Below are 15,448 nucleotides of genomic sequence, written 5' to 3'. Positions count from 1 at the left end.
TTAATTCACTATTATTATTATTATTTTTGCCTGCTTCGAATTGTGAGCAAAAATTCGACGTACGAGTGAGCTTCAGACACTCGGCCACTAGATGGCAGCAGTACACTTAACAAGATGTGGACAAAATCAGTTCAAGTTGGCTACTTTGTAGGCGCAGTTGTGTTTTATGGCCACATTTTCCATTTTTGCCCATTTTTAAAACAAGATGAATTGCTGTCAATGCTCTCCTTGCTCTGTAAAGGTGCAGTTTTGAAATTATTATTCACTGAAAATGACACATGAATGCGCCCCAAAATAACTTGTTTTAAAAACGTTAATTAACGTCACTAAATATATGCCACTAGGTTAGTCAAAATACAACGCTGTTGAAGTTACGGTGTTTGGGGAATTAATGTGTGTATTGTCTTATTTTCATTTAACCCCCCCTCCACCCCATTAATTTCCATCATTATAAAAGAAAGCACTCTACTCAATCTTAAATTCCACATCATGAGCCATGCCAGAAATAGCTGTGGCTTCGACAACCAGGTCAGGCAAGTCAGCTGTGACTGAGCCCGCCTAAATCGCCCAATCAAATCCCGGAATGCTGTCGGCACCCGCCCAATCAATACATTGCTTAATCCATGACACTTTGATCACAACGGAAGCTTCGAAAGCCTCCCTGCGACGACCAAAGGTTCTCGATCCAATCAGACTGGCTCTGGCTGTGCGAATGAGGAGAAAATCATGTCTTGATTAGCTGATGAGCTTGGATAATTTCTGCATGAACAACAGCCCCTTTAAAATGCACGTTATTCCGTTTCTCCATGCGGCACGTCACATACACACCTGCAGGGCATCAACTTCGGACGGACCAGCCCACAATATCCCGAGCCATCAGAATTTTCCCATGGCGGGTTCTGACCCCCGGCGCTTTCGGGATAGGAGATGAAGCGCGGATCTTCATTACTGCGATTTTGAAGAGGCTGCAGAATCAGCACAGAACTGGGCAATTGGATGCTCTTTGAACCTGTGGCTGTTTGGCGTGTTAGATCTCCATCAAGTACACTTTCCGGCAAAAATAACAAGTGCACAGTAGAAGTAGTTTCAAACATGCATTCTAAAAGTAGTTGTATAACTTTACCATGGGCTGAACAGCAAAAGCCTCAACAGGAAAATTTCCCCGGGGCGTTCGCTTCAGTGCCTTTCTGTGACTCTTCCAGTCTCTGTCTGCTGCGCCCTAATGAATGCCTCTTTCTCGCTGGGGACATCCTGTTTGTAAATGGTGAATAAGGTGTGGCATTGGTCACACAATGTCAAAATATTAATCGTGCAGGGCCTGGGTACGGTTCCGCATAAAGCGCATCGGAGTCGTTCATGCATCCGGTGCACGGTCACGTTACTTTTTACAGCGCCGCAGGTTTTCGAGACTGACTCAAATACAGCTGGGGCACACATGATGTAATGACATAATACAGTATGAGGACATCCTTAAGGCAAAGCCGCCGAGACGGGAGCCGTCAAAGGCCCCGGCTCCATCCGTCCATGAGCCTTGACTGCCAAGTTGCAAAGCATCCTGGGAAGGCTGCCCTTCAGCTTCAACACAGCCCGCAGCTTCCCACATGACATTCAATTAAAGGCTCGCTTTTGCTCTGCCTTCATGACTGTGTCGCCGCTACTGCTGTCTGTTGACAATTATTCCCGACATCCGCCCAATTACGGTTCATTCGACTTATTAGGCTTGTTTATTGGCATCCCGATGGGCCGGGCTTCACCTGCACGTGGCTGCTCCAGTGGGGGGGGGGGGGGGGGGATGACTGCGAGTGTGGCTGGCAGGCCTCAGTAGACAATGTATACATGTCTATATACACCTCCGCTGACTGTGTTTGCAGCTGCAGACACATCCAATAGCTCCCGCACGGATACATTTACAGTTCGACGCAGCATGTGTACATTCGTCAAGAGATGTCGGGAGCTTCCGGGCTGCACATGTGTGTCCTACTCGGTCACGTTTTACAGCGTGGATGCGTCAGTGGCATGGCGTCTTCGTACATTCAGAAATATTTGCACAGTATAGATGTGCTGTATGTGACATCATGTTGCCTGCCACGGTTTGCATCGACATCATCGCCCGTGGGACACGTATGCAAATCACAGAGCGTCCATATGCAGTTGTGGAAAAGTTGATGAGGGGAATCTTATTCCAAAACAACAACAGAAGCAAACGGAAGCCCTATATGACATCCAGCCCGTCTACCAATCCAAAGCTGACAGGAGCTTTCCATACAGCACGCCGAGGATTGTGACACGTCGACTGAATAATTCATGGCAGATTTATAAGTGACTACACGGAGTCTCATGGGGAGGAAGTGACGATAACTGTCAGCTGATGAATTCTTTAAGCACACCTTTCGGTGGCTCTGGGAGGTGTATTATTTAGAAGTCGGGGCTCTGTCAAGGTCCGGTTGTCTCTTGAAAGAGACTAATTAACTCCAACAACCTCGCCGGCCACCGAATACCGTCATGTATCTCACCGTTGACTGTTGTAAATCATTTCAGTGATCCCAAAGTACCGTCTTTGTTTCGCAACAGCCCACATTGACTTCAACGGAAAGCTTTAAGTGAAGTGAGAAGAACCGTCATGAGAACAGGAATTGCAGAAATGTGTACCATGGGTGTGCTTGTGGCGTGTACATAAGCAGAGTGCTCTTCTCACAGTGTCCACACGCACACCCAGGAAAGCACAGCAGGGCAAAGATAAACATTGAGTGTGAGCCAATGACCAGGGGATGTTTTGCTAAGTCAAGAAAAGGCCGAGGTCAAAGATCAAGTCTTCCAGCACATTATCACGTGACGCAGTTGGACGTAAAGGAAACCCGACTGAAATTTATCTTCTTGTGACGTCACTTCTTGAACGCGTTTCTCGCCGAGCCTCCCTTATCACCGTGAAAACACTCGAGAGCACGTGGAACGTGAATTTAGTACGGTGATTCTGAGGCAACACTGCCATCTTGTGGATACTTTGATTCACGCGCCGTCATCACTGCGGTAATGTAGTAAGTAGTCTTTATGCGATTGTTACTCACATCTCCAAGCAGGTAGGATTCCGTATGCGTGCCATTTGTCATAAGTGTTATTTGTATAATTTTGTGTTTTAATCATTGGGCCAATTACCATTTCATACTTGTTTTCTTTATGAATTTACCGTCATTAAAAATACACCGAACGGGTAAAAACTGAGCGTCTCAGCAATTTTCTATTATTAAGAGAGGTAAGCTGTTCAATACGAAATATCTCGCTTTGAACCGATGACGTTTTCCACAAGCTGACATAACTTTTTAGAGTAGTTTGAACCTTTGATTCTACAATTTAATCTCCATTTGGGTAATCGCGGTTCTCCAGGTTAACCGCAAGGGGGCGACAAACTCAATCACTCTTAGCTCAAGTTCATTGATTTGAATGCTGGTTTGAGAAAAAGTTAACCGTTGTTAAGACTCTAAATTAAGATAATTTCCCGAGTGATTATATATATTTTTTCTTTTCCACCATTGGAATTGTGAAGCTTCCTAATTTGCGTGGCTGCCCTCAGCTTTGAAAAAGTTTGCGTTCGTCAAAACAAGGCGGCGCTTCGCACTTTTCTCCACCACCCTTTTCACACACTCGCCGTCTGTCTGCCACTGGGTGCGGAGCGTGCGTTCGTGGAACAACCGAGCGCCATGGACGGAGTGTACAAGCAAGGAGAGGAGCACACTCTGTCCCCGTTTGTCACGACGGAACCGGAGAGTCAGAGGCGGACGCCGCCGAACAGAAGCAGGCGTTGTAAAATCATCTGTGCGGTATGTTTTGCAAAAATACATCCCGAGCACCCGCTTAAATTTCATTCGTCAGCAAAGACAGATTTTTTATTTTTTACATTTGCTCCCAATAACTGTTTTGCGTTTTTTTAATGTAGTTTTAGGCCTTGTCTGCTCTGTTCCGTTTTGTTTAATTGCAGCCCCCCCCTCTTCAGTGGTTAAACATCATGTCAAACTCTAGAGGTACTTCAGTTGATTTTTGATTTGGCCTTCAATGACCTTTTGCTCACTACATTTGAACACGTATCGGACTGTACTCTACTCTTTACTTTGTCGTAACCGACCTCAGTTACTTTTTCAACATTAACATTGATAGCGAGAGGTAAGAGTCCACCGGTCTTGCTTGAATGAGGTCTTGGGTACTGTAAGGACAGCAGCTTCACGGAGGAGCGTGACACAATAGATTCGGAGAAGTAAGATATTCCCCATCCATCGCCTAATTAAACACATTATCGGCTGATTTGTGGCAAATGCGTTGTGTCTTGCGCCATGCTTAAAAAAAAAAAGCCAATCCAAAATTTACAGTCCTGGCCATGTACATGATGTGGCCCATGATGGAAAGAAGTTGAACACCTCTGGTTTCAAGTGTGTGTGTGCGAGTGTGTGTACACGGAAACAAAATGTTTTCACCCTAACGCCAAGAGAAAAAGCCCAGCGGGCAGGAGCGTCGTTCCCCCTGCCCCCTCCGCCCTACACGAGAGGGTCAAAGGGGCTAGTGTGGTTGAGTGGTGAGGTTCTTTTTCCAGCTGCTGGTGAAATGCAGTTCAGGATACTGCAGAGTAAAGTTTCAAATGAAAGGAGATTTTTTTTTGTTTTTAAGGACTTTCTGTGTGTTTGCAGTGTAAACAGGAAACTCATAATACATCGCACGTCACCCAAGATGTTATGTGATCAAAACAAAAGATGAACTTTCAAAAAAATGGCCTTGACAAAGCCAATAATAAAATAAACAGAGTACCGTAACCTGTCTGAGCGGATTTTTGAAAACGTCTTGTTATATTTGGACTTTGGATTTTCAGCCACGGAGCTCTTAAGTCTACAATATCGAAAATAGCAATTGTTTACTCTTGGCGGAATGAAAAGAAACCCGAAATATCGTGTGGCCAGGCTAAATGTGGGATGCAAGCAAGGTTTGTGGGTCAAGCGTGTGCATTGTGAAAACAGTTTTGTTCCCCCCCCCAAGACCAACGATGCATCACCGGCTTTGGCCACAAATCCACCAATTCAGTTTAAAATTAACGTTGAATCGCACATTTTTAGCAGCGTGCCTCCCACGAGCACCTTTTGCAACGGTTTCCAAGCTAAACGCAACTAAATGGCAGCGGCCAGTTTTAATTGGAGACACGTGTGTGTACAAACTTCAGATTCCAATCTGCTGCTTCCTGGAGTACTTTAACAGCCACCGTGCATCTGTTAGTAATTCCTAACTCAACACGCTTGGCCTCTATATCGCAATGCGGTGACTTTAAAACTAAAAAGAGCTCATCGTGTGACTTTCGATCGAATCGGTGACAATCTAATCCCACCAAATGGCTACACACATAACCTGACAAAAAAACGTGGCTGACCGTGTAATCCAGTGCAGTTTTCCACCAGACAGCTTGTTTACTTTCACAGACCACAAAGCGAGCAAAAGGGCATTCCCCAGGAGCCTCTTCATTATCCCCGCCCCCCTCCCCCGTATAACTGTCAAATTCGAAATACCGCGACCACAGCATATTTTCATACCTGTCCCGGAATTCCAGCTCGCTTTAAATACTTCTCCGGTGGCTGATTATTCCGAAATTTACTTTACGGGCAAAATAGACGTGGCACTGTCAGGCCTTTTGTTTGTTCTTTACAATTTGCTTTCTTCCACAAGAACCTGCAGGCCTGATGCGGTGCGCGGAGCCTTAAGGACTCTATAAAGTGATCGGCGAAACCCCCCCTCTAATTATAAAGCCTCACGCCCGCCGTCTGAGGAGGACGCGGCTTGCCAATTACAGGAAGCCAAAAGTGAACATCTTGAAAATTCTTTCATCGCCATTTTGTCTAAATCAAACATTTTTTTTTTGTCTTCCTTTTGCAGGTCGTCTTTATCTGCTTACTCATCATCATCCTTGCACTGATAATTCCCTACAAACCTCCCCAAAACGGTAGGTTTGACTGTTTGTTGGTTGAAAAAAAAAAAAAGAAGGAAAAGAAGCGTTGTCCAAAAGGCGTTGGTTCAAATCTCCTGCTGCAATGCTCACGGGAGGCTCGCTCAGCTCAGCTGTGCGCAGCTGTCCCCGTCTTGGGTGGGGTGTCTTCTCTCTGTGGCGGCACCACCCGTTTGTATTCACTTACTAGTCTATATTTGCGATTTAGCGTGGCGTGGAAACCGTATGGAACAAATTAGACTTCACCGCTGCCTTCTTTTGCCACGAGGCAGACGAGGGCATCTTTCTGGAGACTTTAGCATAAAACGCGCTCATCGATAAGAAATATCGAACCTTGTGTACTTAACATTCAAACTTCAGTCATGGATTTAATGACGGCTTCTTTTTTTTTTCCCACCCCACCCCCAGATGATGGTGCGCACTGGCTGCAGCACGTTGACTCTGTGGCAAGTGAACAGCCAAAGTGTCCACCAAGGTAGCGCTTTTTACTCGTGCCATTTCACGCATGTCTACTATACCGTAGTTACGCAATACCCGCCTCCACCACCAGGGTTGTTTGTGCCCTCAACTCACTTCACAACAATTCTTATATGAAGTCAATTACTGCGTTCTGCTTCTGTAAATAATGCCATTGACTGGCCACGCCCACATTTATTATAATTGTAAATAGCGCTGCGATTTATCCATTTTGTGTTTATATAGCACTTAGTTGAACGGTGTTTTTTTTTTTTCCTTCTTTCTTCTTTCTACCTACATTCTTGCTGCTGGAGGCTGTAAATTTCCCCAGTGTGGGACAAATAAAGGATATCTTATCTTATGTATCGGGAGTGAGTAGCGACCATTGTTCCTAGCAAGGCTGCGGAAAACAAAAAAAGAATTGTCTGTCGCCGCCTGGATGTTCCGTCTTCTTGCCCATTATAAAAAAAACAAAACAAAAACGGGATCTTCTGTGATGAAGTCTTTTTTTTTTTTTTTTTTGCAACGGAAACCCCATCTTATGACTCAGACATGTATTTGTGTATAAGGTGTGTGTGTGTTTTACCAGACAGGCCTATTACAACATGGAAAAAAAGGAACCGCTGGCACGAACTGAAATGCTTCTCGGTTACGGCACTTTTTTTGCTGATGCGTGGCGTTGCTCATGAGGCTTTATAAAAAAATGTCCTCATGTTGTGCTTTTTGTCTGGATGTACGTGCTTCTGCATCTTGGGAGCAGTGATTACACAAAAACAACAACCCGGATTACGTCAAACAAATGTTGGTTGGATAGCAAATAATTTACCTTTTATTTGGGGCAATTTGTCCTTCCTTTACCGCTCCCCTTGAAAGTCTCTCAGTCTTCCCGCCTCCTGCTCAGTTTCACCAGGTCGCCCCTCATCCTGGTATCCTTGGACGGTTTCCGAGCAAAGTATCTGAAAGATCACAGCAGCCACATACCCGTCATCAGCAAGTTACGTAAGTGGTCAAAAGTTCCCTTTTATTTTTTTTTGGTGGTATCTGGTGGTTGAGGAAAAACTTTTGGTGACTGTGCTGCAGGAGCCTTGGGTACAAGCGCGTCACATATGAGGCCGGTGTATCCCACAAAGACGTTCCCGAACCACTACTCGATTGTCACGGTAAGCGTTAGCTGGACCTCGTCCGTTTCCTCGTGTGCCCGCCTTGCGCTCTGGAAGTAAAATCGGGGTTTGTTGAAGGGAATAACAGAAATCCGGACGACTCTCTGGTTTGTATTTGCTGCAGGGCCTTTACCCAGAGTCCCATGGGATCGTCGACAACAAGATGTACGACGTCACCCAGAATATATTCTACAGCTTGAAAACGGAGGAGAAATACAACCCCAGATGGTACCAAGGAGAGCCGGTGCGGAAATCATGCCGTGAACTTTTTTTGGGGGGGTTACGTGTTCAGGATCGTATATGATCAACTCTGGGGGTTTTTTGCACTTCTCTCCAGATCTGGATCACCGCCATGCGGAACAAATTAAAAACGGGAACTTTTTTCTGGCCCGGTTCAGATGTGGCCATCAATGGCAGCTTCCCAGATTTCTACAAAGTCTATGACAGGTAAGAGTAGCACCGAGGTGAGTCATGTGACTCGAGTCTCTGACTAGCGCCACCTCGTAAAGTGCGAACAGCGCTACATCACGTAATATTGCACGGTGCTCATTTCTCTGTACAGAAGCACCAGCTTCGAAACCAGAGTGTCGACGCTGCTTGAGTGGCTGGATTTAGCTCAAGGAAAACGGTATATATTCATAAAAAAAAAATTTCCTGATATTTCTCATTCAATCCCACGAGGCTGCCACACTCTTCTTGGAGCGACTGACTGCTGAATGTGTTGTTTGTTTTTTTTATCAGACCCGACTTTTACACGTTGTACCTGGATGAGCCCGACTCATCGGGGCATCGCTACGGACCAGAAAGCAGCCAGGTAAGGCTTTTTGTCAACGGCTCACGGAAAAGTCAGGTTGAAAAAGGCAATCTTGTTTGCGCTGAAGGTTACAATTATTATTATTATTTATTTTTTTTAATCGGAATGATGAATTTTGACACTTGTGATTTTTTCTCCAGCTCATCGACGCCCTAAAGAATGTGGACCGCATTATGGGGATGCTACTGGATGGTTTGACGCAAAGGGACTTGCTCCACTGCGTCAACCTAATCATCATATCGGATCACGGTGAGTAAAGAGCAGTCTCGGCGAGCCGACGCGACTAGGTTTGCTCGAATTCACCGGCCGAGTAGGCAAAAACGACGAGGAGATACGACAAATGTTAACCCAAAAAGCCCCACCCGGACAGAAAGTTGGTGCCATCTTAGCTCGTATGAAGTCTCTGCGGCTTCACAGTCCAAAGACATCCAAGTCCGCCCAGATGGCTCCGAGGCTTCCATTTGCTTTCCAAATGTTTGACTCGCTCGAGTCACTGCGTCTCTCACGAAGGAGCTCACAAAACAGCCGTGTCGGTTGAGGAAAAAGTGCTCCCAGCTGTATAAATGACAAGAGATAAATAACTCACTCCCAAAGACGTTTTTATACGTCTTTTCAGACTTGGTCCGGAATTGGCTGGTAGTGAATGAGAATAAAAGAACACGGCCATTGTAAAAACCAGGTTTTAAAAAAAACAACACATAATTAGAATAGAACATGATTCATATGTATGTTAATTCCATAATTATATCATAATAAAGATTTTGCGTGAGCTTGGGGGTGTTTTCAGCTAAGTGTGGCAGCGAAGTTAAGCAGCAACCAAATGAAAATGGCTCATCAAATAGTCCCGAATGTTGAAAACAGAAATTCAATGTCCTAGAATTTTCTACAGTCCTGTGTTTTTTTTTTTCCAGGCATGGAAGAAGCAACGTGTGAACGGGCAGCATTTGTGTCTTCCTACCAGAACGACACCGACGACTTTGCGGTCATACAAGGCGCGGCGGCTCGTATCAGACCCAAACGCCTGCCGGATGATTTCTTTTCCTGTGAGTACCTCGACTTGCCAAGCGCAATTCCAGCAGGGAATCTGAGTGCCTTTTCGTTTCTCTCCACGCAGTCGACTACGAGGGCCTGGTGAAGAACATGTCGGTATGCAGAGAATCCCAAATCGGATTGATTGTATTATCTGCTTGCTTTGCGCCTCATGTGCAACCAAGCCCCCCGCCGTGTGTTGATCCTGCATGCTCGGTGTCTTGTTTTGAAGTGCAGGACTCCCGAGCAGCCGATGAGGCCGTACCTTAAAGAGAACCTGCCCAAACGCTTGCATTTTGCCAACAATTTGAGGATCGAGAGAGGACACCTGTATATGAGAGAAGGCTGGCAGGCGGCGCTGTAAGTCATCGTTTGCCGTTCGGGTTAATTGATCGTTTGAAGATTTAAGCAGCGTTTGAATCAACATCGCTCAAATTGTGTAACTTTTAGATTTGTGTTTATTTTAATTAGTTGATTTCATGTATTTTTAATCAATTATACATTTAAAAATATCTACTTTTATTTTAATATAAATATTATATATACTCTATATAATTTATTAAATTTTATTATAATAAAAATATAAATTATACATTTTGAAAATTAAATAAAAGAGTTTATTTATTTTAAATTAAAAGTTAGTTTATTTTGAAATAATCTTTTAAACAAAAAGCTTGCTGGTTAATCCGTTTTCCACCAAAGTTAGCTTCGGAAATTAGCGACTGGATGGCCAGTTCTTTGAAGACGAAACCGTCTAAAAGTATTGACAGATTTTTTTTTTTTTTAATGGAAGAGCGGAACGGCCGATGTGTGTAAACATTTTTAGACTCGTAAATGTGTATGTGCAAATACACTCGATGGTACGCGCAAATACGTGTTTGTTCATTAGCACGCCTTCAAAATAAAATGGTTATTTCGCAATCTTTCCGAGTTTTTCCCCAGCCCAAACCTACGTTTAAAAACATTTTTTCCCACATGCACAAGCGCAGTTCAATTTATCGCAGCATGCTGGAGGCTGTAAATTTCCCCAGTGTGGGACGAATAAAGGATATCTTATCTTATCTTATCTCATCTTAAATGCTGTTTTTAGCATTTAGCCTATAAGTGCATTTGAATGTCCGCGCACATCCATTTGAACGTATTTGCCGTTGATTGAGAGGATGACACTTCCTTAGTCTTTGGCGTGCGACTGAATACGATATGTGGATAAAACTTTTTTGTCGTTTCTTTGCGCACAGAAACCGCAAGGAAGTGAAGTACTGCTCTGGCGGCTTCCATGGTTCCGATAACATTTTCGCTAACATGCAGGTGAGACAAACGCAGCGTGCTTTCATTTTATTTTTTTTATTTTTTTTAACGACTAACTGCATAGCATTCAAATCGGAACCCAATCGTCGTCGTCCCCCCACCCCCCCACCCCCCCCAGGCAATCTTCATTGGTTACGGTCCGGGATTTAAGAGCGACACGAGCGTGCCTCCTTTTGACAACATTGAAGTGTATAACCTCATGTGCGGTAAGTGGCGCGATTATTAGCGGGATGCCGTTTATTCCGCGTTCCATCGGATGAAATGTTTGTTCTCCACCCCCGTGGCGCCAGACCTTCTCGGCATCCCTCCCGCTGCGAACAACGGCACGCACGGGAGCCTGAACCACCTCCTCGAGAGTCCCGTGCACTTCCCCGTTCACCCCGCGCAGCTCTCCCACGATACGCCCTGCGAGGTCGCCGACTCCCGCCCGGTTGTCCACCTAAACTGCACGTGCGAGCCACTTCTAGAAGGGGCAAAGGTCAACGCGGAATGAAGCCGTCATGTCGTCAATGAATGAACCACACCTTCAATGACATCATTGACACTGCGCGATAGATTTCAAGTTTATTCTCCCTTTAGGGCGAAGACATGGACGCGATAATGGCCGCTCCAAATGCCAGTGAGTGTCTTTTGATTTTTCCGCTTTACGTTCATCATAAAGAATAACAGGAATGCGTGGTTTTGCACGTAGGGAGTGTATTCATAGTTCAGCGTGCCAGCCCGTGTTGTATTTTTAGACCTTTTATTTTAGTCGATCGGCTTTGTGGCCAGCAGTTTGGCGAAAGTTGTTTTCGAACGGGAGACGTTCCCTTTTTTTTTTTTCCCCTCCTCATTTTGAGTCATAATGTTGTTCGAGGATGTCTTACAAGTCTGGCGGTGCGAATCTTGAGCTCTTTTTGAACGCTTGCCTTTTCTCTGGCAGCTGTCAGATGGCGTTTACGTCGCCTGCACCATCCTTTCGGCGTTCCCAGCGTCGTCCAGCCGGACGCGACCTTTTGTCTGCTTCACCAGCCCAACTACATCACAGGCTACAGCCACGACCGTCACATGGCTCTCTGGGTGTCGTATACCGTCCCGAATCCGGTTAGTCTTTCATCCCTAATCATAGCCTCGGCTCGCGGCTGATGTGGGTTTTGGGATGGGGAGTCAATGAGGGGCTTTTACTTTTACAGTCGGAATTCCTCCTCCGAGCTGCTCTTAGTCACGGCCGCGATGGTGTTGGCCTTTCTCATTGTGCGTTTGGTGTCAACAGCGACCTCAGGCAGAGCCCCCGTGGTTCAGAATGATGATTTTTTTTTTCCCACCCATTCGCTCGCTATAAAAAGGATGACGAGTGCATTGGGATAAATTAGAAACGGCTTGGAAAACTCCATTCAAGATTCACACAGCGAAATATTTCCTGATTTTATTGATTCCAGCTTACATAATATATGAGCTTCATTTTTATCTATTCTTTTGTTTATTTGTTTCACTGATATGAATGAACTTTACGACCGTATCGTAAATTTCGGGTCGCCCTTGCTCTTTATTTGGCAATTGCCACCAAACATTACTGGGCTTGTCACTCCCAAGCCACAAGCCTGCTTATATATTGTCGGAATGTTGTTTCTAACTCCAGTTGCTGCTCCCCCCCCGCACCCCCCCCCCCCCTCAATCTCCTCACCCCCGTCAGGGAGTACAGGGAGTAGGCATGCTAGAGGGAGCCTCAACATTTTGCACATACCACCCACGTTGTCACGACAAAGTGCCGAGCCCTGATCGACTTGGTGTTGTCACGCATTCCGTGTGATCATTTTGAATCTCGGTGCTTCTTGTTTACATCCCGCAGTGCCAACGAAATGCAACTCACGGTGGTTTCCATTTTGGTCGAGTGACAATTGATGTAGCGGTCGCCGTTATATCTGCCGTCCAGGGAGTGATTCGTCGCTCTTTGGCGCCCCTGAAATCCAAACGCGTGGTCATTTGATCCAAAGATAATAGCTTGAAATCATGTTGATGGGGTGTCGGCTAGCAACAGGGAACGTCAATTCTTTCGTTGTCATGGTGAACCTGGTTTGCATATTTTAAAGGTTCATCAAGGGTTCAAAATGGTGGCCTCCCACATGCTCCGCCCATAGATACTCTAAATGTTATATTTTGTTCGCGCATCATATCTATACAACATTTATTTGGCAAACTACATTTACCGATCACTTCAGAGTAGCCCTATCAATGCGACTCTTCTCTTTCAGGCCACAGCAAAATCCCCGGACGCATCTCGGGAGGCATGTATTCGCGCCGACGTCCGCGTACCCCCGGCCACTAGCCAGATGTGCGCCAATGACAACACGCAAGGCTTGCTCTATCCCCGCAGTGAGTGCGCGTGTGTCCCGGTCAAAAAAAAAAAGCTCCTCATCTGAATTGAACTTGACATGTTTTTAGAATTGTGTTGTCGTGTCAAAAGAAACGGCACACGGACGTTCCGCATTTAGTGCTTTGCTTGTAAGATACAAGTAAAACGATGCTGCAGCACAAAATACGTTTATTTTTTTAGCGGGTAGCATTTCATTGAAGAAAATCTTCACATTTCACTGTAGTGGATCACATTTCACTGTAGTGGATCACTGTAGTTTTTTTTTCCATCTGTTGCTTCTTTTTTTGTTTGTTTCGTTTTGTTCCAAAAGGCCTCAATGTCAAAGACGGTACGCCAGACTCACTCATCACAAGCAACATGGTGCCAATGTACCCCGCGTTTAAAGGTGAGGTACATCCATCTCGGTGTATGAATTTGCAACGCGGCCTATAAAATAACTGCATATGCAACAAGGTGCAGAAATATCTGGACAATCAAAATTTTGCCTTCCTATAGCACATGATCCAAAGCATGCCACATCATGTTGAAAAGTGATCATCGACACTCTAAACACGTAACAGGCTGTACATTTTCCCTCTTACATCAGATGTTTGGAACTATTTCCACGGCGTCTTGCTCCCAAAGTATTCGGAGCAGTTGAATGGCGTCAACGTTATGAGTGGCCCGATATTTGATGAAGATTACAACGGAAGAGTGGATGCTTTCAAGACCCTGGCGCCGTAAGTCCGTCACACATTTTGCCGCATCTGCTTGAGTTTCAAGTTGAAAGTACAAAATCGTCATTAAAATAATCCGATAATGTAGCGGGTCGCTATTCCAAACAATCATTTATTTCTGATAAATAACAACAACGGCATGACTTGCACCTCTCTCCAGAAACGAGGCCCCCACGCCGACGCATTTTTTCGTGATCCTGACCAGTTGTAAGAATTCCACGTTTGGTCCCGGTAACTGCGAAGGTCCCCTCAGGGTCAAGTCCTTCATCCTGCCACACAGAGCTGACTACACCGAGAGCTGCGGCGTGAGTTATCGCCAACAACACGTGGCCGAGACGCCTCAACGGCTCCTCCTCTAAACTTACGTCACCTCCCCTGTTCATCCGTAGACCGGCTCAGATTTAACGTGGACGCAGGACTGGATGCAGCTTCATGTGGCCCGCGCCCGTGATGTAGAACTGCTGACTGGACTGAGCTTCTACCACGACAGGTTGTCGGTGGAAGAGACATTGCAGCTCAAGACTTTTTTACATACTGTTTGAAGTCAATTAACGGTCGGTTAATTATGACACTTAAAATAACTGTTGTACATACTCAATGCCATACATCGGTTGTAGATTTTGTTCATCGTGTCATGAAATGACTTCACTTTGCCTCTGGAGGCCAGAGCCAAAGATGGGCTGCTCGAAACTTGCCCAGTTGAAATGTGGGTCCATGGTTTCGAAGCAATCTTGCCCGTAAGTGCATCTCAATCATTTAGAATATCGCGGAAAAATACAACTACTTCAATCCTGTATTACAATTCAGAAACTCAAACTTATTATGCAGACTAAAAGAAATACATAGGAAAGAGTTTCTAGACGTTTCCACCTCCCTTCTGCATTAACGAGGGATGGACGAGTACCGATACCAAGTATCCATACCAGGCTGATACTGACTCTTATTTCAAGATATTGGGTTCACGCCAAGGATGCCGATACCAGTCACAGATACTTAAAGCAACAACAACAACAAAAATCGGCTGTCATTTTATTACTTGAAATTTGATGTATCAAAAAAGTACGAGTACTACCGGCGGTTCTTGGTATCGGCGCGTAGTCGAGTGAATACTGGTATCGGTCTGGGAAAAAAAAATCCTTCATATCAACAATCATATTGATTGCCAAATTTCTTGAGATGCTAAATTTGTGGTCCTCACCCATATCATATCCATTTTTTTTCGATGTTCATCTATTATTTCCTCAACTTGTGAATCGTGGCGTGTGCACGTTTGCACATGGTCTCACATTTGAGTGTGTAGACCTTAGAATGTAAAGTGCCGGTGTGTGTGAGTGCGTGTGTGTGTACTGTATTTCTGGACTTGTGTGGACTCCCATTTGACTGGGACTCAAAATTTGTTCCGCTCAAGGGTGAACGCAGTAACGTTAAACATTTTCCTTTTGGTCAGTTAAAAATGAATATATTTTGTGACCGTGCAAATCCTTGAAAATGCTTTTATTTTAAAATGTTTTGACAGAACTCAAGTGTTAGTTTTTTTTTCTAGTTGTACCATTTTGTTTTAAATTAATAAATACATACAGTGAAACTTGTAAAGTCTAGTGTGCCAAAAGTGGTACAATTTTCTTGAAAACAAAACGTGCC

At 44.9% G+C, this 15,448-nt stretch overlaps 1 protein-coding gene across 1 annotated transcript; it reads left to right on the top strand.

The window, feature by feature from the left end:
- The first annotated feature begins 3,620 nt into the window (after positions 1-3,620).
- On the top strand, positions 3,621-15,392 carry enpp1 (ectonucleotide pyrophosphatase/phosphodiesterase 1). The gene is made up of 23 exons (XM_052053256.1): positions 3,621-3,815; positions 5,902-5,968; positions 6,380-6,446; positions 7,329-7,426; positions 7,508-7,587; positions 7,712-7,831; positions 7,925-8,034; positions 8,150-8,215; positions 8,329-8,401; positions 8,542-8,650; positions 9,313-9,444; positions 9,516-9,547; positions 9,663-9,790; positions 10,669-10,738; positions 10,857-10,944; positions 11,029-11,216; positions 11,318-11,357; positions 11,661-11,821; positions 12,970-13,090; positions 13,402-13,476; positions 13,678-13,810; positions 13,968-14,112; positions 14,197-15,392. Exons 1-23 carry the CDS (start codon positions 3,696-3,698, stop codon positions 14,347-14,349), a joined length of 2,376 nt encoding a protein of 791 aa, XP_051909216.1. The 5' UTR covers positions 3,621-3,695; the 3' UTR covers positions 14,350-15,392.
- The last annotated feature ends 56 nt before the right edge of the window (positions 15,393-15,448 follow it).

This window comes from Hippocampus zosterae, chromosome 19, assembly GCF_025434085.1.
Source record: "Hippocampus zosterae strain Florida chromosome 19, ASM2543408v3, whole genome shotgun sequence".
NCBI lineage: Eukaryota > Metazoa > Chordata > Actinopteri > Syngnathiformes > Syngnathidae > Hippocampus > Hippocampus zosterae.
This window is presented reverse-complemented; position numbering and strand designations above follow the sequence as displayed.